Source organism: Nicotiana tabacum, chromosome 16, assembly GCF_000715075.1.
Source record: "Nicotiana tabacum cultivar K326 chromosome 16, ASM71507v2, whole genome shotgun sequence".
Lineage (NCBI taxonomy): Eukaryota > Viridiplantae > Streptophyta > Magnoliopsida > Solanales > Solanaceae > Nicotiana > Nicotiana tabacum.
In genome coordinates this window covers 68,277,814-68,302,957 of record NC_134095.1, presented here as the reverse complement: position 1 = coordinate 68,302,957, position 25,144 = coordinate 68,277,814, and the positions used below count along the sequence as shown (strand labels likewise).

The window sequence follows — 25,144 nt, the reverse complement described above, 5'->3', positions numbered from 1 at the left end:
CTAAGCTTGTTTCTATGATGGTTTTTAACTGTTTAAGATTGAAATTTGTGGTAATTAGTGGTTAAATTGGGGGTTTAGGACTTGAAAATTAGAGACCTAAATTTAGGGATTTGAGGGGTCATTTGTGGTCGGATTTTGGTATTCTTGATATGTATGGACTCGTGGGAGAATAAGAGTTCTATTGACGTGATTTTTATCGGACCGAGACGTGGGCCGGGGGTCGGGGTTGGACCAATTTCGGGATTTGTGTTGTAATTTGATTATTTTAGCATGGGCTTCATTCCCTTAGAATATATTGACGTTGTGATTCTGATTTTGGATAGATTCACTGCGAGTTAAGGCCGAGTCGAGAGGCAAGGACATCGCAGAGTAGTATTTCATCTGATTTGAGGTAAGTAACCATTGTAAATCTGGACCTGAGGGTATGAAACCCTGGTATTTCGATAGTTTTGATAAATGAGGTGGCGCACATGCTAGGTGACGAGCATGTGGGCGTGCACCGGTAGGGATTTGTGACTTGGTCCATCTCGTAGCGGCTATTAAGCCACATATTTGATTTGAAATCCTATGATATCCCGTATTTTAGAGATTGATACTATATTTTGGGTTGTGCGCCATGTTTGGGGCCTTATGCCGACCTGTTTAGACCCTTAGGGGTATTTTTACTACTTTCCTCACTCTAATTATTTTGAAAGCATATCCTCAGTCATGTTTTGCCTGCTTATTGTTTAAATCCGGTTTCATCACTCTACTTCTTAATATATGAAAACTGTTTAGGCTGAGTTCCCTGACTTTCACTGATATGCCTGAGTGGCCGTGAGGTTAATGACTGAGAGAGGTTGAGGACCTAATGGTGAGGATTATATATATACATTATGGATCGGGTTGCACGTCGCAGCGATATTATATATATATATATATGCCGGGTGTGCCACGGATTGAGTGGCGAGGTTCGACTAATTTTGTTCCCAGTAGGGTGATTTCGTTCTTGAAGGCCCAACGGATGGTTGGGAAAGGTTGTCTTTCATACTTAGCCTTTGTGAGGGATGTCAGTGCAGAGACTCCTAGTATTGATTTTGTCCAGTTGTGAGGGATTTTCCCGATGTGTTTCCTGCAGACCTGCCGGGCATGCCACTGGATAGGGATATTAACTTTGGTATTGATTTGGTGTTGGGAACTCAGCCTATTTCTATTCCACCGTATTGTATGGCACCGGCGGAGTTGAAAGATTAGAAGGAGCAACTTCAGGAAATCCTTGATAAGGAGTTTATTCGGCCTAGTGTGTCGCCGTGGGGTGCGCCTGTTCTATTTGTGAAGAAGAAAGATGGCACGATAAGGATGTGCATTGATTACAGGCAGTTGAACAAAGTTACAATCAAGAACAAGTATCCTTTGACTCGCATTGATGATTTATTTGACCAGCTTCAGGGAGCGAGAGTGTTCTCCAAGATTGATCTCTGTTCAGGGTATCACCAGTTGAAGATCAGGGACTCAGATATTCTTAAGATAGCTTTTTGGACCCGATATGGTCATTATGAGTTCCTTGTGATGTCTTTTGGGCTGACCAATGCACTAGCAGCGTTCATGCATTTGATAAACATCGTGTTTCGACCTTATCTTGACTCGTTCGTGATTTTTTTCATTGATGATATTCTGGTGTACTCGCGTAGTCAGGAGGAAAACACGGATCACTTGAGAGTTGTGTTGCAAAGATTGAGAGAGGAGAATCATTATGCAAAGTTCTCCAAGTGCAAGTTTTGGCTTAGTTTAGTGGCTTTCTTGGGGCACGTGGTGTCCAGTAAGGGTATTCAGGTTGATCCGAAGAAGATAGAGGTGGTTCAGAGTTGGCCCAGATCGTCCTCAGCCATAGAGATATGTAGCTTTCTTGGTTTGGCAGGTAATTACTCTCGATTCGTTTAGGGATTTTCATCTATTGCATCACCCTTGACCAAATTGACTCAAAATGGTACTCTATTCCGGTGGTCGGATGAGTGTGAGGCGAGATTTCAGAAGCTCAAGACTGCATTGACCACAACTCCAGTATTAGTTTTGTCATCAGCTTCAGGTTCATATACAGTGTATTGTGATGCTTTGAGGGTTGGTATTGGGTGTGTATTGATGCAGGAGGGTAGAGTTATTGCTTATGCTTCTCTTCAGTTGAAGCCCCATGAGAAGAACTACCATGTTCATGATCTAGAGTTGGCTGTCATTGTTCACGCGTTGAAGATTTGGAGGAATTATTTGTATGGTGTGTATTGTGAGGTGTTTACTGATCATCGTAGCCTCCATCACTTGTTCAAGCAGAAGGATCTCAATTTGAGGCAGTGGAAATGGTTGGAGATGCTAAAGGATTATGATATTACTATCTTGCACCATCCGGGAAAGGCCAATGTGGTGGCCGATGCCTTGAGTAGGAAGGCGGTGAGTATGGGAAATTTGGCGTATATTCCTATTGGGGAGAGGCCTTTGCAATTGATGTTCAGGGCTTGGCCAATCGGTTCGCGAGGTTGGATATTTCGGAGCCCAGTCGGGTGTTGGCTTGTGTGATTTCTTGATCTTCTTTCTGTGATCGCATCAGAGAGCACCAGTATGATGATCCTCAATTGCTTGTCCTTAAGGACAGAGTTTAGCACAATGATGCCAGAGATGTGACTATTGGTGATGATGGGGTATTGTGGATGTAGGACCGGATATGTGTGCCCAATGTGGATGGGCTTCGGGATTTGATCTTGGAGGAGGCCCATAGCTCGCTATATTCCATCCATCCGGGTGCCGCGAAGATGTATCAGGATTTCAGACAGTATTATTGGTGGAGAAGAATGAAGAAGGATATTGTGGGATTTGTAGCTCGGTGTCTCAATTGTCAGCAGGTAAAATATGAGCATCGCCAAGAGGATTGCTTCAGTAGATGGATTTTCCAGAGTGGAAGTGGGAGCGGATTACCATGGATTTTATAGTTGGGCTCCCATGGACTTTGAAGAAGTTCGATGCTATTTGGGTGATTGTTGATCGGCTGACCATTGGGGATTGTGACTTGGTCCGTTCCATAGCAACTATAAGTTGCGTATTTGGTTGAAACTATATGATACTTATGTGTTTTAGAAATGATTTCTGTAAATTGAGCTGAATGTCATATTTGGGCCTTGTGCCAGAGCTGTTTGGACCTTTAGGGCCCTTTTTCTTATTATCCTCTCATTGTTTTGATTGAAAATCTATACTCAGTCATGCTATGTTTACTGATTTCATAACTTACTGTTTATTACCCTGTTTTGATGCATATAAAATGTTATTTTGGGATGAGTACCTTATTTTTACTGATAGCCCAAGTGGCTTAAGAGGTTTATGATTGAGCGAGGCCAAGGGCCTGTTTTGTGGGAATATTATGTAATCAGGTTGCGCGCCGCAGTAGGTTGTTACCGATTCATGATTATGTGAGGCCGAGGGCCAGATTGATTTATGCCACGAGGTAGCTTGATATAGCGCTTGGGCTGTAGGAGCCTATCCGAAGACTGCACACCCCTAGTGACCGCGGGTACCCTGAGTGAATGATATGATGTTTTGCCCAGGGCTGTTCTTGATTCATGTTGTGTCCGAGGAGCTGTTTACGAGTGATTGTAAGGTATGCCCGATGGGCTGTATTTGTGCGACTGTGAGGTTTTTTCCGAGGGGTTGTTTATGATTCATATTGCCCAAGGGGCTATTCATGAGTGGTGTTTTGCCTGAGGGCCTGTTCATGTCTTCATCATCTTTACTCACTGTTTCATCACTTTGTTTGAAAACTGTTAAAAGATGTTTTAAACAGTTTACTAACACTGGATTTAAATGAGCTGAGTTGATTAAAAACCCTGATTTTAAAAGCCTGTTGTATTCTACTGAGATTTCATGATATGAACTGTATATGTTTTATTGCTCGTCACTGCTGCTCAGTCTTTATTTATTTTTATTACTTACTGAGTTGGCGTATAGTATAGTATAGTATAGTATAGTATAGTATAGTATAGTATAGTATAGTATAGTATAGTATAGTATAGTATAGCATAGCATAGCATAGCATAGCATAGCATAGTATAGTATAGTATAGTATAGTATAGTATAGTATAGTATAGTATATTATAGGAGTTTTTAGTAGAAAACATACCTTATCTATACTTTAAAGTTAAACTACATCCTTAGACTATTACATTGAACAAAGAACATCCTCTAAGTAATCTAAGCTTAACAAAAAACATCATTCCGTTAGGGCTCTGTTGAAAAATTAACAGAGGTACCCATCACGTGCAACTCACGTGAGTTGCACATTTACAATTATCTTCTCTTCCCTAAGAAATGATATGATGAGCTTTCCTGTGAACAAAAACATCTACAGGAGTCAGGACTACAATGGCATTGGAAGGCAAAGAATTAATATATGGAGTAATAATTTTTGTTCAATATTATACAAAAAATGCTGCATTTTATTTTATTCTAGTTTCATCTCAACGTTGTTAAGTTCTCCACTTTACCACAAATAGTTGAGCAATTTGTATCCTGCAGGTCACCATTTCGCAGATGACATGATTAAAAGTTATGAATTTTTCCTCTTTCAAACAATACACTATATAGAAATTAGTGAATCATGTACATAATCGATGAGAGACAAATTAAGAGCATGCTCGGCCAAGCTTATGCCAAAAGTACTTTTTACTCCCAAATATTGGGTCTTGTATCTACCTAAAAAACGATGATCGATTTAAAGAATGCTCAAATTAAGACTTTTGAAAAATCTAAGAAAATTCAGGAAAAAACCAAGCTAACTCAATAATAAGGATCTATGCCAATAACTGAACGAGGTTCAGCGAAAACCCACAATAGATCATCCCCCAAACTACTGAAGAAACACAGTAAAATAACTGGGTAATCTTAGTCCTGTTTGTTCGTTGTTTTTTACTTTGTATGAAGAAGTTATTATTCAAGGTTTGAGTGAGTTTGGTGTTTTTAATTTTTTTTATTTCAATTGCTCACATACAAATGTTGATAACTCGGAATACTTGTTCAGAAAAGAGCCAGTTTCTTTGTTTCTTCCAGCTTTTGTTTGTTCTCTCAAGAAAATAGAGAAGACAGTGTGGGTCTCTGATTTGGAGAATTTTAATGGCAAGTTGCAGGAGTTGCACATGTTGGTTGGGTCTGTTAGTATTTTTAACTGGCGCTTAATGGAGATACTTGGAGGATGTTTTTTGTCAATGTCGTAGTTTAAGGATGTAGTGCAGATTTGGAATATAGTTTAAGGATGTTTTTGGCCATAAACTCTATAGTATAGTATAGTGTAGTGTGTGTGTATGTATATATATATATATATATATATATATATATATATATATATATATATATATAAAATCTATATTCGATATAACATTAGTATAGTATAGTATAGTATAGTATATATATATATATATATATATATATATATATATATATATATATATATGCTATATTCGATTATATCTTACTATAACACATGTAACTGTTGTTGTTGCTACAACTTAAGTATTGATATAGCACTACATCTTATATATATATATATATATATATATATATATATATATCAAATAAGTATTAAATATAATTTATTTAAAAGCTCTTTATTATTTACACACACATAAATATTATTAAATTTATATTTTAATTTGTATAAAATTGTTTTTCCGACCGAACTCAGTGTTCGGTTGGTTAATTAAATATATATAATTTTTGTATTGGGAGGGAAATAAAAATTTCAAACTTTTCGATCGAAATCGGTCGGAAATTTGGAAAAATATTAATAAAAAATTATTTTTATATATTATATACAAGTATGACATGGTGTTGGTCAAATATTGACCAATTTCCGATCGAAATCGGTCGGAATTTTTATTTTTTTGCTGTAGGGCCATTATTTTCGGTGTCAGAAAAACTTTTTGTTGAGTTTTGCGACAAAATACATATATTTCCGACCGATTTCGGTCGGTATGGCTTGGGCGAAAAATGACAGTTTTCTAATAGTGCATCATGTTGATTTTCATTTTTTGGTCATAATAATAACATCATGTTGATTTTAAAAATCATTGTTATGAAATTATGATGCTTTATAGTTGTTGGTGCGTATTGTTTGCAACAAATTTTTTGTTTATATAAAAATAAATTGTAACCACAATATAAAAATAAAGAAACATAATTTTATTGATAAAATGAAGCGCGTACAATTTTTTTTGTTCCCTTGATTCTTCTCTCTAGATAGTTTTCTGTGATTTGAGGGCTTAATCAACGTATTTCTCGAACGTAGGATGATGCGAACTTCCTTAGGATGTATTTTATCTCCAGGAAAAGGAAGAACATTCATTGATCACTTCGCAGGCTCTAGAGTTTTGGGTAGAGTATCTTACATGCTAGGGTTTCAAGTAGAGTAGCCTCCAAGTAAGGGTTTCAGATAGCGTAAGCCTCCAAGAAACCTCGATGGACTTTACTTGTAATATCTTAAATTTAGGATTTTGTCCAAATTTCAAATGGATTTAATCCGATAAAATTTTAATGTCTACATGTATTATTAATTGTTTCGACCGTATATGTTTCATCGAACGTATTCAATAAGCATATCATATACCGAGTTTAAGTGGCCAACAAAGACAAGCCTCAGATGAAATGTTGTTACCAAGTTTAGAAGATTGTCTATGTATCCCGTCAAATCTAGGATTCATGTTCACTAGCGAGTAGCGACCAAGCACTAAGGCTGAATGTGTCCACACCGTTTATTCCGCTGAATGTGTTTTACGAAAATGATAAATAATTTTTTTCCCCTTAAAATTATGATTTTCGCCTGTTTGGTCAAGCTGCAAAAATTAGCTTATTTTGAGAAGTACTTTTTCTCAAAAGTACTTTTGGTGAGAATCAATTGATGTTTGGCTAGTTAATTTGAAAAGTACTTCTGAGCAACAATTATTGTTTGGCCAAGCTTTTAAAAACTACTTCTAAGTGTATTTTTCTCAAAAATACTTTTTAATTTTGGGGAGAAACTACTTTTTTCTGTTTCTCCAAACTGCTTCTGTGTCTACTCAAAACACTTTTTTTTCTTCTAAAATCTTGGTCAAGCACTTCAACTTTGAAAAAAGGATACTTTTATTTTGAAAAAAAAAATACTTTTGAATTTGGAATAGCTCGGCCCAATATGCTACTAGTCTAGTAGTTCTATATTGAAATAATTAAAAGTTTCTATTGGAAAATAATTTATTTTAAGTTATTTCTACTCACTCCTTATTACTTGCTCCAAAATAAAAACATTATATTCGCTTTTAGCTACTTAAAAATCTATCGCCAAATGCACTCACATACTTTTTTAAAAAATTTAATTACCTAGTTGCAATGTGCTAGGTGGAGTTGAATTCACAAAAACGTCCAATGAAGGGGACTAAACCTTACCTCAGAAAATACAACTTAGTGATTCCATCACCCAAGAAACAGAAGGAGGTAAGTACAGAGGGTTCTCCTTCTGGACATCAAAATATACATCTTAACTAACAAAAAAATTAGCTTTGTCATATTTGGTTCTGATTCTGGGCATTTGCCACTTATCTAAAGAAAGTAGCCTTTAGTGCTTCTAGGTTGTTGTTGATATGAGTTGATAGTCATACTGTTGCCCAAGGTAGTAGCCAACTTCGCAAGACAATCTGCAACTTGATTGCCTTCTCTGAAGCAATGGTTTACCCTCACATTAGCTTGTAGTATGACGCTCAACATTCTATCAATCACTTGCTTGATTTTCAAATTGTTGGTGTCCCTATTTACCAGCATGTTTGTAATCACCATAGAGTCGAGTTCGAGAACAAAATTAGTGTAACCTTGTAGTTTGCACCATTTTATTCCAAACTCTATAGCAAGTGCTTCCACGATATTGTTATTATCACAATGAGCAGCCATTGAGAATACCATGATTAGATCACCATGGCTATCTCTTACGATAACTCATATTCCAGCTTTGTTGCTTTCTCTGATGTAGCTGCCGTCGATATTAACTTTGATACTTTCATGATTTGGTGTCGACCATAGAGCTTTTTCCAACTTTGAATTGGTTTCAATCTTTCAATTCTCTGGCATAGTGTTGGCCAAAGGTACTGGTTGTCCCAATTTGGTATAAGTTTCAAGATGGCAACTTTGATATTCCAGATTGCTTGATGTACCATTATATTGAGTTGGAACTTCTTCTAGTTACCATATTTGCATGATGTCCATTGTTTCCATATCTCCCAACATATTATTACTGGAGTTATTTGTAAGATCAAGTTGTGCACCTAGTTCTTGGAGCTTGTTTCCTACCACCTTTTGAAGGTTCCCAACACAAGCTCCATTTGATGCTTTATCCCTAGTGGATTGCCAATTATATTCCATGTGAATTTTGTTGCATCGCTTCCATTGAAAACATGTTCCATTGTTTCAACCTGCGGAAAAGTACAACAAGAACATCTAGAGACAATGTTAGTGCCAAATTTTCCAATAATATCATCAAAAGGTAATCTCCTTTTCATTAACCTCCGGGATAGAAAGGAGATTTTAAAAGGTATAGAATTATGACAAACCTTACTAATGAAGTTATTTTTCGGCTTTTTCATTCTCACTGAATGTCAAGCCGAGTTATTATTGAAATGGCCATCCTCGGCTATATTCCAAATTGGGAAGTCGTTGAAATTTCGATTTCCAATATCAACATTGGTAACAGTTTCCAAAAGGTGAGTAGGAATTATGTCTGCTAATTTGTTGGTGTCCCATGCTCCATCATGAATAAAGTTGTTAACAAGCAGCTTTGGAAATTTTCCAGGTCCCTAAATGACCTTGGTCAATGCACTTTTGCCAATCCAATTATACCACCAAAAACTAGAGTTGCCTGCTTGGATTTTCCAAATAATATTTGGCTCAGCTTTGATCTTTGCTTACATCATATTTTTTCAAATGTGAGAGTTAGAGAACGTAGGAACTTTAGTAACTGAGTGAACTCTTTTGCAATATTTGACTTTAAGGAAAGTGGCCCAAAGAGATGGTTGTATCCTGAATCTCCACCATCTTTTCAGAGTGAGAGTCTCTGTGATATTTTCCATTCTCCTTACCCCCACTCCACCCTCATCCTTAGGTAGGTAGAGTCTATTCCAGGCAGTCCAGTGATAGTTGTTCTTTCCTTAAGAAGACCCCCAGAAAAATTGTTGAATATTTTTTCCATAAACTTGATGATGCTTTTAGGTGGATTCGTAGCACATAGTATATGAGTTGGGAGAGATTGAAGAACATGTTTGATTAAGACCATCTCCGCCCATAGGATAGCATCTTCCCCTGCCAATCATTAAGTTTTTTCACAATCTGGGCTAACATGTCATCAAATAGGCTGATTTTCTTCCTGCCATGATATATTGGATATCCGAGATAATTGAAAGGAAATCACTTGTCCATGAATCTAGAAGCTCTTCTGATTCTGTTAATTCTACTAGCAGAGGTGTTTGGTGCAGTAACAAAGAAACTCTTGCCATTGTTCACTTTTTGGCCCGATGCTTTTTCATTCCTTCTTATCTGACTCATAATGAGTTTGATAGATTTGTTGTCTCCTCCAGTGAATATCATTATGTCGTCAACATAGGCAAGGTGCGTAATGACATGACCTCTTTGATCCTACTAAATGGCGTGAAGTTATAATGTGTGGCAAGTTTGTTTAAGGATCTAGAAAGTACCTCAGTGCCAATAATAAACAAGGAAGGAGATAGACGGTCACCTTTTTTGAGACCTTGCGATGATGCAAAGAAGCCTTTTCTAGTATCATTAATCATGATAGAATACCACACATCATTTACCAATCTCCAGATGATATCAATCCAAGCTTCCAAAAAACCAAATTTCCTCATGACGAGCATTAAAAAATTTCAAGACATTCTATCATAGGCTTTAGCCATATCCAGCTTGATAACCATATTACTTTCGTTGTTGTTTTGCTTTATATTGTGAACAATTTCTTGTGCTAATTATACATTTTCTGTAATCATGTAACGACCCGGCCAGTCGTTTCATGAGTTACCTCTCCGTTTCCTCCCATTATGCTTTTTTGTACCTTGTTCAACTGTAATATGTGTTATCGTATCGGTTGGTTTGGGTTCGGAGTAGTTTGGTTGAGAAATGAGACACTTAGTCTCTTAAGTTGGCCTTTTATTGGAAAAGTCAATCGGAAGTTGACTTGTGAGTAAACGACCTCGGAATTTGGTTTTTATGATTCAGATAGCGTCAGAAGGTGATTTGGGAGTTAGGAGCGTGATCAGAATGTGTTTTGGAGGTCCGGAGAGATTTAGGCTTGAATTGGTGAAATTGAAATTTTGGCGTCTTCCGGTTGATAGTGAAATTTTTTATATCGAGGTTGGAATGGAATTCCGGAAGTTGCAGTAGGTCCGTTGAATTATTTGTATCGTGTGCGCAAAATTTTAGGTCATTCAGACGAGATTTGATAGACTTTTTGATCAAAAGCGAAATTCGGAAGTTTTTGGAATCCTTAGGCTTGAATCCGAGGGTATTTTGATGATTCGATGTTGTTTTGGGTGTTTCCAAGATTGGTATAAGTTTGAATAGTAGTATGTGACTTGCTAGTACCTTTGGTTGAGGTCTCGGGGGTCTCGGGGTAATTTCGGATGGTTGATGGGAAGTTGAGAGTTATCATTGTGCAGCTGAAGTTGCTGATTTTGCTGTCAAAACCGCACTTGCGGATTGGGGACCGCAGGTGCGGGATCGCAAAAGCGGAAGAGAAGCCGCATATGCGGCTAAGGGAAAGGATGGCCAGAAAGTGCAGCTGCAGAAGGCTCAGTGCACATGCGAGACCGTAGATGCGAAAGTGGATGCGCATGTGCAGTTTTGAGGGACTTAAGTGGAAACCGCAGAAGTGGTTGTTTGGCTACAGAAGCGGTACCGCAGGTGCGAAAAAGGGACCATAGGTGCGAAAACCCTGGGTCAAAAAGTATATAATTCCTCCTTCGCGAATTTTTGTTTATTCCACCATTTTCACATACGGGTTTGAGCTTGGGGGAGCAAATTGAAGAGGGAATTCAAGAGGATTTCGTGGAGGTAAGGTTTTTGGACCCTAAGCTTGTTTCTATGATGGTTTTTAACTGTTTAAGATTGAAATTTGTGGTAATTAGTGGTTAAATTGGGGGTTTAGGACTTGAAAATTAGAGACCTAAATTTAGGGATTTGAGGGGTCATTTGTGGTCGGATTTTGGTATTCTTGATATGTATGGACTCGTGGGAGAATAAGAGTTCTATTGACGTGATTTTTATCGGACCGAGACGTGGGCCGGGGGTCGGGGTTGGACCAATTTCGGGATTTGTGTTGTAATTTGATTATTTTAGCATGGGCTTCATTCCCTTAGCATATATTGACGTTGTGATTCTGATTTTGGATAGATTCACTGCGAGTTAAGGCCGAGTCGAGAGGCAAGGACATCGCAGAGTAGTATTTCATCTGATTTGAGGTAAGTAACCATTGTAAATCTGGACCTGAGGGTATGAAACCCTGGTATTTCGATAGTTTTGATAAATGAGGTGGCGCACATGCTAGGTGACGAGCATGTGGGCGTGCACCGGTAGGGATTTGTGACTTGGTCCATCTCGTAGCGGCTATTAAGCCACATATTTGATTTGAAATCCTATGATATCCCGTATTTTAGAGATTGATACTATATTTTGGGTTGTGCGCCATGTTTGGGGCCTTATGCCGACCTGTTTAGACCCTTAGGGGTATTTTTACTACTTTCCTCACTCTAATTGTTTTGAAAGCATATCCTCAGTCATGTTTTGCCTGCTTATTGTTTAAATCCGGTTTCATCACTCTACTTCTTAATATATGAAAAATGTTTAGGCTGAGTTCCCTGACTTTCACTGATATGCCTGAGTGGTCGTGAGGTTAATGACTGAGAGAGGTTGAGGACCTAATGGTGAGGATTATATATATACATTATGGATCGGGTTGCACGTCGCAGCGATATTATATATATATATATATGCCGGGTGTGCCACGGATTGAGTGGCGAGGTTCGACTAATTTTGTTCCCAGTAGGGTGGTTTCGTTCTTGAAGGCCCAGCGGATGGTTGGGAAAGGTTGTCTTTCATACTTAGCCTTTGTGAGGGATGTCAGTGCAGAGACTCCTAGTATTGATTTTGTCCAGTTGTGAGGGATTTTCCCGATGTGTTTCCTGCAGACCTGCCGGGCATGCCACTGGATAGGGATATTAACTTTGGTATTGATTTGGTGCTGGGCACTCAGCCTATTTCTATTCCACCGTATTGTATGGCACCGGCGGAGTTGAAAGATTAGAAGGAGCAACTTCAGGAAATCCTTGATAAGGAGTTTATTCGGCCTAGTGTGTCGCCGTGGGGTGCGCCTGTTCTATTTGTGAAGAAGAAAGATGACACGATAAGGATGTGCATTGATTACAGCCAGTTGAACAAAGTTACAATCAAGAACAAGTATCCTTTGACTCGCATTGATGATTTATTTGACCAGCTTCAGGGAGCGAGAGTGTTCTCCAAGATTGATCTCTGTTCAGGGTATCACCAGTTGAAGATCAGGGACTCAGATATTCTTAAGATAGCTTTTTGGACCCGATATGGTCATTATGAGTTCCTTGTGATGTCTTTTGGGCTGACCAATGCACTAGCAGCGTTCATGCATTTGATAAACATCGTGTTTCGACCTTATCTTGACTCGTTCGTGATTTTTTTCATTGATGATATTCTGGTGTACTCGCGTAGTCAGGAGGAAAACACGGATCACTTGAGAGTTGTGTTGCAAAGATTGAGAGAGGAGAATCATTATGCAAAGTTCTCCAAGTGCAAGTTTTGGCTTAGTTTAGTGGCTTTCTTGGGGCACGTGGTGTCCAGTAAGGGTATTCAGGTTGATCCGAAGAAGATAGAGGTGGTTCAGAGTTGGCCCAGATCGTCCTCAGCCATAGAGATATGTAGCTTTCTTGGTTTGGTAGGTAATTACTCTCGATTCGTTTAGGGATTTTCATCTATTGCATCACCCTTGACCAAATTGACTCAAAATGGTACTCTATTCCGGTGGTCGGATGAGTGTGAGGCGAGATTTCAGAAGCTCAAGACTGCATTGACCACAACTCCAGTATTAGTTTTGTCATCAGCTTCAGGTTCATATACAGTGTATTGTGATGCTTTGAGGGTTGGTATTGGGTGTGTGTTGATGCAGGAGGGTAGAGTTATTGCTTATGCTTCTCTTCAGTTGAAGCCCCATGAGAAGAACTACCATGTTCATGATCTAGAGTTGGCTGTCATTGTTCACGCGTTGAAGATTTGGAGGAATTATTTGTATGGTGTGTATTGTGAGGTGTTTACTGATCATCGTAGCCTCCATCACTTGTTCAAGCAGAAGGATCTCAATTTGAGGCAGTGGAAATGGTTGGAGATGCTAAAGGATTATGATATTACTATCTTGCACCATCCGGGAAAGGCCAATGTGGTGGCCGATGCCTTGAGTAGGAAGGCGGTGAGTATGGGAAATTTGGCGTATATTCCTATTGGGGAGAGGCCTTTGCAATTGATGTTCAGGGCTTGGCCAATCGGTTCGCGAGGTTGGATATTTCGGAGCCCAGTCGGGTGTTGGCTTGTGTGATTTCTTGATCTTCTTTATGTGATCGCATCAGAGAGCACCAGTATGATGATCCTCAATTGCTTGTCCTTAAGGACAGAGTTTAGCACAACGATGCCAGAGATGTGACTATTGGTGATGATGGGGTATTGTGGATGTAGGACCGGATATGTGTGCCCAATGTGGATGGGCTTCGGGATTTGATCTTGGAGGAGGCACATAGCTCGCGATATTCCATCCATCCGGGTGCCGTGAAGATGTATCAGGATTTCAGACAGTATTATTGGTGGAGAAGAATGAAGAAGGATATTGTGGGATTTGTAGCTCGGTGTCTCAATTGTCAGCAGGTGAAATATGAGCATCGCCGAGAGGATTGCTTCAGTAGATGGATATTCCAGAGTGGAAGTGGGATCGGATTACCATGGATTTTGTAGTTGGGCTCCCATGGACTTTGAAGAAGTTCGATGCTATTTGGGTGATTGTGGATCGACTGACCAAGTCTGCGCACTTCATTCCTGTGTGTACTACCTATTCCTCAGAGCGGTTAGCAGAGATTTATATCCGAGAGGTTGTTCACCTGCTTGGGGTTCCAGTTTCCATCATTTCAGATAGAGGTACTCAGTTCACTTCGTAGTTTTGGAGGGTCGTTCAGTGAGAGTTGGGTACTCAGGTTGAGTTGAGCACAACTTTTCACCCTCAGATGGATGGGCAGTCGGAGCGTACTATTCAGATATTGGAGGACATGTTGCGCGCTTGTGTCATTGATTTTGGAGGGTTATGGGATCAGTTTCTATCGCTCGCGGAGTTTTCTTACAACAACAGCTATCAGTCGAGTATTTAGATGGCTCCATAAGAGGCTTTATATGGGAGACGATATAGATCTCCAGTTGGTTGGTTTGAGCCGGGCGAGGCTAGGCTTTTGGGCATAGACTTGGTGCAGGATGCTTTAGACAAGGTGAAGGTGATTCAGGAGCGGCTTCGTACAGCGCAGTCGATACAAAAGAGTTATGCCGACCGGAAGGTCCGTGATGTATCTTACATGGTTTGGTAGAAGGTTCTACTGAAGGTTTCACCCATGAAGGGTGTTATGATATTTGGGAAGAAGGGTAAATTGAGTCCTCAGTTCATTGGGCCTTTTGAGGTGCTTTGGAGGATTGGGGAGGTGGCTTATGAGCTTGTTTTGCCACCCAGCTTATCGAGTGTGCATTCTGTATTTCATGTTTCTATGCTCCGGAAGTATATTGGCGATCTGTCTCATGTTTTAGATTTCAGTACGATTCAGTTAGAGGGAGATTTAACTTATGATGTGTAGTCAGTGGTTATTTTGGAGCATCAGGTGCGAAAGTTTGAGATCAAAGGATATGGCTTCAGTGAAAGTGCAGTGGAGAGGTCGGCTCATGGAGGAGGCTACCTAAGAGTCCGAGCGGGAGATGCGAGCAGATATCCTCACCTATTTGAGGCTTCAAGTAAGTTTCTTGACTCATTCGAGGACGAACGTTTGTTTAAAAAGGGAATGTAACGACCCAACTAGTCGTTTTATGAGTTACTACTCTATTTCCTCCCATTTCTGCTTCTTTATGCCTTATTCAACTGTATTATGTATTATCGTATCGGTTAGTTTGGGTTCAGAGTGGTTTGGTAGAGAAATGAAACACTTAGTCTCTTAAGTTGGCCTTTTGTTGGAAAAGACAATCGAAAGTTGACTTGTGAGTAAACGACCTCGGAATTTGATTTTTATGATTCAGATCGTTTCAGACGGTGCTTTGGGACTTAGGAGCGTGATTGGAATGTGTTTTGGAGGTCCGGAGTAGATTCAAGCTTGAATTTGCAAAATTGAAAATTTGGTGTCTTCCGATTGATAGTGAAAATATTTTGGTATCGGGGTCGTAATGGAATTTCGGAAGTTCTAGTAGGTCTGTTGAGTCATTTGTGTCATGTGTGCAAAATTTCAAGTCATTCAGACGAGGTTTAATAGACTTTTTGATCAAAAGCGGAATTCGAACGTTTTTGGAATCCTTAGGCTTGAATCTGAGGGTATTTTGATGATTCGATGTTGTTTTGGATGTTTCGAAGATTGGTATAAGTTTGAATAGTTGTATGTGACCTGCTAGTACCTTTGGTTGAGGTCCCGGGGGCCTCGGGGTAATTTCGGATAGTTGACGGGAAGTTAAGAGTTATAATTGTGCAGCTGAAGTTGCTGATTTTACTGTCATAACCGCACCTGCGAATTGGGGACTGCAGGTCCGGGATAGCAGAAACGGAAGAGAAACCGCAGATGCTGCCATGGGCAAGGATGGTCTGAAGGCGTAGGTGCAGAAAGCTCAGCGCACCTGCGAGACCAGGTGCGAAAGTGGATGCGCAGGTGCGGTTTTGAGAGACTTAAGTGGAAACTGCAAAAGTGGTTGTTTGGCCGCAGAAATGATACCACAGGTGCGGAAAATGGACCGCATGTGCGAAAACCCTGGGTCAAAAAGTATATAAGTCCTCCTTCACGAATTTTTGGTTATTCCACCATTTTCACATACGGGTTTGAGCTTGGGGGAGCAAATTTAAGAGAGAATTCAAGAGGATTCGTGGAGGTAAGGTTTTTGGACTCTAAGATTGTTTCTATGATGGTTTTTAACTGTTTAAGCTTGAAATTTGTGGTAACTAGTGGTTAAATTGGGGGTTAGGGTTTGGAAATTGGAGACCTAAATTTAGGGATTTAAGGGGTCATTTGTGGTTGGATTTTGGTATTTTTGGTATGTATGGACCTATGGTAGGATAAGGGTTCTATTGACGTAATTTTTATCGGATTCGGAGATGTGGGCCTAGGGGTCGGGTTGGACCAATTTTAGAATTTGTGTTGTAATTTGATTATTTTCGCATGGGCTTTGTTCCTTTAGCATATATTGACGTTATCATTCTGATTTTGGATAGATTCGCCGCGAGTTGAGGCCTTGTCGAGAGGCAAGGGCGCCGTGGAGTAGTATTTCATCCGGTTTGAGGTAAGTAACTATTGTAAATCTGGACCTGAGGGTATGAAACCCCGGTATTTCGTATTGTTTTGATAAATGAGGTGGCGCACATGCTAGTTGACGAGCGTGTAGGCGTGCACCGGTAGGGATTTGTGACTCGGTCCATCCCATAGCGGCTATTAAGCCGCATATTTAATTTGAAATCTTATGATATCCCATATTTTAGAGATTGATACTATATTTTGGGTTGTACGCCATGTTTGGGGCCTTGTGCTGACCTGTTTAGACCCTTAGGGATATTTTTATTACTTTTCTCGCTCTAATTATTTTGAAAGCATATCATCAATCATGTTTTGCCTGTTTATTGTTTAAATCTGGTTTCATCACTCTACTTTTTAATATATGAAAAGTGTTTGGGATAGAGTTTTCCTGAATTATACTGTTATGCCCGAGTGGCTGTGAGGTTAATGACTGAGAAAGGTTGAGGACCTAATGGTGAGGATTATATATATATTATGGATCGGGCTGCACGCCGCAGCGATACTTATACGGATCAGGTTGCATGCCGTAGATATATATATATTGGATCGGGATGTGCGTCGCAGCGATATGACGTTTGGGCTGTAGAAGCCACTCCAGAGTCTGTACACCCACAATTTTGTTTAACAGAATAAATAGATAGAAGAATATAGACTATTATTATTATTATTATTATTATTATTATTATTATTATTATTATTATTATTATTATTATTATTATTATTATTATTATTATGAGATATTAATGAGCCTGAGTGCTGAGAGTGAGTACTACTTGATGAGAGGTGAATCACGAGTGACTGAGAAGCTTGCCCGAGAGGCTAGATTTATGAGTGATACCTTGCCCGAGGGGCTTGTTTATGACATTTTGCTGCTTTCACTCTTCTTATTATACTGAGCCTGTGTTGAAAAATATTAAATAAATGATTTCAAAGTATTTTAATTGAAACTGAAGTTTTACGAGATAACTAGCTATGGAAAAGCTGATTTTGACTTGATATTTCTGTTGAAAACTCTTATATGATTTTTAATTGCTCGTCACTACACTCAGACCTTGTTTACTTTAGTTACTTACTGAGTTGGCGTACTCACGTTACTCCCTCCACCTTGTGTGCAGATCCAGGTGCCCGAGCTTCAGGGTGAGAGCCTCTAGCATTCTCAAAGCTTTACCGAAGATCGCAAGGTAGCTGCACGACATTCGCAGCCCTGCTTTCCTCCCACCTATCTTAGTATTGTGTCTTTCTGACTTATTTTGGTACTATTCAGACAACATTTTGGTTGTATTTATAGGCTCATGATTAGTGACACCGGATTTGGGGATGTGTTAGTGTATTTCATACCGTTTTTCGCATAATTCTGTTGGGTTATATATATATTGCTTATGAAAGATTTGAGGCTTAATTGGTTTTATAAAATGATTTTTTAAAATAAATTTAATGTGGTAAGTGTTGGTTTGGCTTGTCTAGTACTGTGATAGGCGTCATCACGATCGGGGTATTTGGGGTCGTGATAATTCATCCCGCCGTTGACAAAATCACTCTGATTATCAGAGATTAGCTTCTCTAGCATAGGATTCAGCCTTCTAGATAGAATCTTAGAAATAATTTTGCTGGTGAAGTTGCGCAAATTAATGGGCCTGAACTCTGAGAAGCTTTTTGGAGAATCGACTTTGGGAATGAGAATCAAGCATGTGTGAGTATAGAATTTGGTCATGCCTTTGCCGTTGAAGAAATCCTGCACAAAGTCTATGATGTCATACTTGATAATGTTCTAGCACTTTTGATAAAAAGTACCGCTAAATCCATCCGGGCCAGCTGCACTTGAAGCACTCATACTAAAGACAGTATTTCTAATTTCCCCACCATCTGGAATAGCATTGAGAAAATCATTATCTTCCTCAGTGATACAACTTGGGATACAATTAAGAATATCTTGATCCTTGAATTGATGTTGGAGATCGAAGAGGTGCTGAAAGTGATTAACATCCACTTTAGTAATTTTATCATCTCCTTGGACCCATGTTCCTATGCGATCCTTGATTCTGTGAAGTTGAAGTCTGTTTCTTCTGTTTCTAATTAAGCCATGGAAGTATTTAGTGTTATTATCCCCCTCGTCAAACCATTTTTGTTGAGCTTTCTATCTTAGAAGAGTATCTTGTATACCCAACCACTTGATATATTTAGCCTTCCCCTTATTGAGCTCTTCTCTAGATTGATCAGTGTTATTAAGAGTGTCTAGCTCTTCTAGATTTAGCATTTTAGCTTCCTAGGTGTTGACTTGATCAAAAACATTTGCAACAACTTCTTTCGACCATTGAGTGAGCTCCTTACCAAGGAGCTTCAATTTCTGTTATAGCCTCCATATGGAATTTTCAGGAATGTGTGTGCGCCAAAACCTCTTCCAATAGTTTCATGAATGATGGTTGCTCCGCCCAGAAGTCAAGAAATTAAAATATTTGATACCAGCTTGAAGGTCCTTCTAACACTTAATGAGAAGTGGCTTATGGTTTGAGCCAGTCCTAGCAAGGTGTCTGACTATGTTACTCTGGAATAGGTGGGACCATAGATCATTAATAAAAACTCTGTCAAGTCTCCTCCAAATCCTTTTCCTAGCTTTCCAGTTGTTGTACCAGGTAAATTTTGGGCCAACAAACCCCAAATCCGCAACCTCACAATTATCCATACAACTACTAAACTCAAAACTTTTGTGCATTCTGTGAGGATTGCCCTCTTTCTTCTCATCTAGATCTAATATGACATTGAAGTCACCCCAATGCACCAAGGACCTTTGATTTGCGTGTGAATATTTTCGAAACTGCTCCAAAGATCTCTCCTTTCAATAGCAGTGCATTTTGCATATACTGTTGTGAGGTATATATCATAATTTGCAGGGTTGTAGGGCATCTTGATTGTAAGTTGTTGGTGTTATTGTCAATCACTCTGGTTTGGTAGTTGCCAGATCAAACAAACCAAATTTGACGATTCGTGTTGGGCACACAATGTTGAAATCCTAAGAATCTCATGTACCTGTCAATCTTGTTCATGCTAACAAAAGGTTCAAAAATAACAAGTTCTGCCTTATAAATGATGATGAGTTTTTTTTATCCCGGGAATGGCTTTTTTTGATTTCACACTTCTAATATTCCAAAAGATGGAATTAATCATGGAAACAAGAATATTAGTTTGTACTCCCTTCCATATTGGAAGAGTTCAGTTTGTCTTTTGTCTTCCTTCCGATCTTTTTGCTTCTGTTCCTACCCTTTTTGACCAGGGAGAAGCCATCATTGTCTTCATGGTTTGTTTGAGCACTTTGTATCTGATCCTCGAAAATCCTCACCGTGACTTTATTTGGAGAATTAACCTCTATATGTTGAACAGATTCCTTCCTGGGTTGTTCTCTATTTTTCGATGACTGTGGAGACTCTAGCTCAAGTTGAACCACCCTATTAATTCCTGGCATTGCTTTGACCTCTGAAGGTATGCTAACTAATCCCTCATTTGTCATGAGGTATTTAGTTAGATCGTTTGAGCTTGTCCATTTTCATCAGCGATTTTCCACCGAATGTTGGTGAATTCTTGCGTTAACTTCTCTGACCTATCTGAGGCATTGATTGCCTGATTGATGTGATTGATGTTGTAGCACTCCTTGGAATCATTGTTAGTATTGTTTTCACAAGTTTCCTCTTTGTTTCCTATCTCTTGGTTCACACAACTATTAATATCTCATGCCTTAGCTCCTTGCTCTTGTCGTTGTAGTCGGATGGCATGTTCAACCTTGTTTTTCTTTGGTTTTTTCGGCCACTAGTTTGATACCATATAGGTTTGAAGATCACATTGGATTTCTTTTTGGGAAGCTTCTTCTGTTTGCTGGGGTTTTTTTTTTTGGAGGTTCTAACATTAATGTCTTGGAATTCTTCCATTTTCTCTTTATGTTGGATGGCTACATCTCTTTGAGTAGCTTCCTGATTTTGAGTTTGGCCTTCCTCTTGATCCACTGTTTGTAGGTCTTTTTGAGCTACTTTTGAATTAGAAGCAGTCTTGTCGCCCCCTCCCCTTATTTTCCTTTGTATTTTGATTGCTATTTTCAGTTATGTCCTGTTCTGTTGTGACTAACATGGTCTTCCCAGCATTATTTGCTCCAATACTCAACTTTTGCATCCAAACCTTATTTGTCTTGGAGCATGTTGCATTCTTTATTGCATTTTGATTTTCAACCTTAGCTTCTGCCTCATTTTTCCTTGTATCCTCACAATCATCATTCTTTTTGTTTTCAGCAAATCTACATTGGATTATTGAATGTCCCAACATTTTACAATATCTCAAATATTTAGGGACATTCTCATATTCCAGTTTTTGAGTGTATCCTTTCCTTGGAATTGAGTCGTCCTCTGATCCCACAAAAACATAAATTAATTTTGGCTTCGTAAGGTCAACTTCTACTCTCACGTTTGCCATACTAGGCCTGGTTATATTGTCGGTGGCAACATCCATAGATAGAGGAGTACCAACAGGACCAAGTATTTGTTTCACATAGTTTCAAGTATGACAATGAAAAGGTAGACCTAAGCACTCACACTGGAACTATGGGAGAATCCTCGTCGTGTTTAAAATCCGGAAACCATTTTTCTAGCCACATAATTTGGCCTTCAATTTCTATTGATCGTCTCCACCACACTCTCTTGAAGTCATTTTATTAGAGAAATTTATAAATACGGTGCGAAAATCATATACACATATTTTAACATTACCTTTAACAAAGATTTTCTCAGCGAAGGAAGCTCGAATCATTTCTATTTGAGGTCTAGTTCTCAAGAATTTGCCAACAATTGTTAACTTGCATTCTTCTGCCATCACTCCATAATAGTCACTAGCTTTGAATATTACTGTTGGCATCCCATTATGAGTAGTGTATCGAGCTTTGACATCGGCATTTCCATGGCGATTTGGGCTAGGGCCCGGAGTCGTTGGGGCTTTCAAAGCAGCAGCTTAACTTGAATTCGATAATATATCTTCTCCATAAGTAGTATTCCCAGCTAGAGGGGCTGGGATTTCATCTGGACGTGACGGTACATTGCCGGCTGGCGTCCCATCGCACCCGTCGCTTGAAGAGGGCTTTTTTTTACCCTTGGAAAATAGCGTCTATTTTGTACGGAGAGCTTTTATTTTTAACGTGACCAACTAACCCCTGCACTCACATACGGCATTCCCCATTTTGATACTAGTTCGTGTAGCGCCACCCTTTATATTCAACAGCAACAAAACTGACGAGTATGAACTTTTTATCGGTTGAACATTTTATACAAACAAAACTACTTTTAGAGCGTGTTTGGTACGAAGGAAAATATTTTCATGGAAAATGAGTGGTTATATCACTTATTTTACATTATTTGGTTGGTGAGTTTAGTTAGAGAGCAGAAAATATTTTTTATTTTTTTATGCTACTCTCATCAACCCTCCCTTCCTCCAAGTCTCTAAAAATCACACAAACCTAAAGAAACTAATGCGTTGCTTTACTTTTTTAGGTAAAAATAACGTTGAAATTTGTGTTCCATAACTAAAAAGCAATACTCTTTTTTTGGTTGAAAGAAAATTATTATTTCTACAACATGAAAATAAAGTACTCATTTTATTATTAAAAAAAAAAGAAACTACTTTTTGTACACCATGAAAAGAAAATTCTTTTTCTATTGAAATAAAAAAAATACTTTTTTAAAATGAAAAAAATAATTTCTTATATCATGAAAAAAAATACTCATTTATTGAAATGAAAAAAAAAACTATTTGTAACATGAAAAAAAAGTATTATTAATAATATTTTTATTTAGGGTGGGGAGGGGATGGGGTGGAGTTGGTAGTTGGAGTTGGGGTGGTGGCTGGGGTTGGGGTTGGGGTGGGGTTGGGTGGGTGGGGGTTGGTGGGGATGGGGAATAGGGTGGGGAAGGTTGAGAAGGAGTTTTGAAAAATGTTTTCCTCTCTCTTAATAGGAAAAATATTTACCTCCAATTAGAGGAAAATGAGTTCATGAGAAAAATATTTTTTAAAATATTTAGGCCAACCAAACATGAGAAAATTAGGAAACATATTTCGAAAAATATTTTCCTTCGTACCAAACACACCCTTAATTGTTTATGTCATACCAAATTGACACTTCAACTTCTTTAGCTTTTTCTAATTAATGTTACCGTAGGGCAAATAATCTCTACAATTAGTTTTAAGTATATTTTTCTGGTACACCAAAAATATAAATCTTGAGTTATATACATTTATTTATAGAAAACAAAACCAATCGATCAAAATCAATCAATATGGAATTAAATCAGTAGATGGAACTTGCTTTTCAACAGTACCATATGAATTGAAAATATCGTGACATTGATGTGTAGAAATTCTAAATTAAGTCCTAGCCTGTGGACATAGGAATTACATGCATGGCCATGGCCATGATCAGCTTCAAATATATATAGTTTTCCCAACTTATAAAAACACAAATCTTTCCTTTTTTAATACAAGCATTATTTTCTTTTATCACAGGCTCCCTAAAACTTGAAAATTTCCAGATGTAGCTAAATGAAAAATTATATTTTGGCTAAATACTTGCATGCGCCAATTATGTACCAAAACCACGATTTAGTTATACTTGTGGATTGTGTCTAAATACCTAACCTCTTACACACCTTCACATTCTTTCTTTAGGGGTGGCAGTGGATGAGGTCAATCAGATTAGAGGAGGAGTCATAATTTGAAGTTTATGAATTCAGAAATTTAGTCCTTTTAAATTATTGAGGATTCCGTCAAAGCCATAGCCGACACACTAGCTCTACCCCTAGATGAGACAGTGGCAGAGTTACTTGGTACGAAGAGAGTTCAATCGAATTCCTTTTATCTGACAATATACTATGCAAATATTAAGATAAAAGTAAATATATTGAATCTCAAGTGTGACACTCTTGCCATTTTTTTTCAAGTTAGAAGTTTCGGGGCCGCCACGGGTGGGGAGGAAGGTGGAAAGTAGCTAGGGTTTCATTGAACAGCAGAAACACAAGAAAACTCAATAAAATTAAGCGCAACAAAAGAAAGAGAGAAATGCAAAGAAATGATCAAAGTTTAGCTTTGTTGAATGAAGTTGGAGAAGCATGAAGCAAGAACACCTTTTTCAAGACTTTGATGAGAACCACTAAGCTTGGCCTTTTGCTGGCTTTGGATAGACTCAAAGCTTGACCACATTTGAATTCCACCATTCTTCCTGGGGAAATTAGACCCTGCTTTGTATCTTTCCCACAACACCTTGTCATAATTTGGTTGGATTCTTCATTGAAATTCTCCCATAACATATCCATTTTCTCCTCCTCTTCTTCTTCTTCTTCTTCTTCTTCTTCTTCTTCTTCTTCTTCTTCTTCTTCTTCTTCTTCTTCCTCTTCATGATTATCACTTTGTTCATCTTCAATCATTCTCTTCATCGCTGCAGCACCTTCTATGTATGAGAAACTCTTTCTTTGGTTAATATAGTTGGACTTGTTGGATATTAATAGAGACATGTCAAATTTTTCTTCATGATCAACTTCTTTCTTTGTAGATGCAATATGATCATTTCTAGGGTTTTTTTCGAGGCGACCGGAGGCAATGGATGTTGTCCTCCATAAAGGTGGTGATTCAATGAAACATGGTGGTGTATTGGTGATTGTTGGGAAGCTAAAATCCTCTTGTGGAGAAAGAGAAGGAAGAGCCATGGTTTGTCTTGCTATGGTGTTTGTAAATAAGACTATGAAAAAAGTATTATTTGGGTGGTTTTGTTTTGGTGGGGAATGTTTTGGGGTTGTTTGTATTTTGGGGAAAAGTTTTAGTTCAACTACTTCAATCTTGTTCTTCAATATTTTCTTTTATATGAAGAATATAGGAGTGTACACGGGTCCCATTTTTTACAACTGTGGTTGTACAATTAATATTTCCATGAATTATTTATTTCTTTACCAAGTATTAGGGATATATATTGTAGGGCTTAAAAAGATTAAAGTTTGGTCATTACTTGAGACAGGTGATTATCCCCGTAGTATTGAATCAATTAATTTCTGAGAGCATGGATTAGTGCAATTCCAACACGAAAACTGTGATTTATCTTGTCGATTTCTTGTTTCAGGTGATGATTTTCAGTCTCTTAGGTGAATAGAAATATTATTAATTCTTCTTATTTTTTTAATAATATATGATACAATTATGATAAATAGAAAAACAAAAAAATGGCAAAAAAAAAAAAAAGAAGGCACTATCTACTCTTTGGTCATCTCTTTAGCTCTGAAAAAAAAAAAAAAAAAAAAAAAAAAAAAGGCACTATCTATTCTTTGGTCATCTCTTTAGCTCTCATCCGTGCTTTTGAACGTAAAACACCAATAGTACCTCTGGGATGAAGAATTAGTTGGTATCTGAAACAATATCTTTGTGGATATGGTAATCTATGCATGAAAAATTGTATATGACAAATTAGTCTAATATTCTAATATTTGCATTTCTCTTATATACTAGGT

General features: G+C 38.4%; 1 protein-coding gene across 1 annotated transcript; it reads right to left on the bottom strand.

Moving 5' to 3' along the window:
• Window positions 1-23,166: 23,166 nt before the first annotated feature.
• LOC142170552 (uncharacterized) lies at window positions 23,167-24,458 on the bottom strand. Its single transcript, XM_075232467.1, has one exon. It carries the CDS (start codon window positions 24,350-24,352, stop codon window positions 23,723-23,725), a length of 630 nt encoding a protein of 209 aa, XP_075088568.1. The 5' UTR covers window positions 24,353-24,458; the 3' UTR covers window positions 23,167-23,722.
• Between the last annotated feature and the right edge of the window lie 686 nt (window positions 24,459-25,144).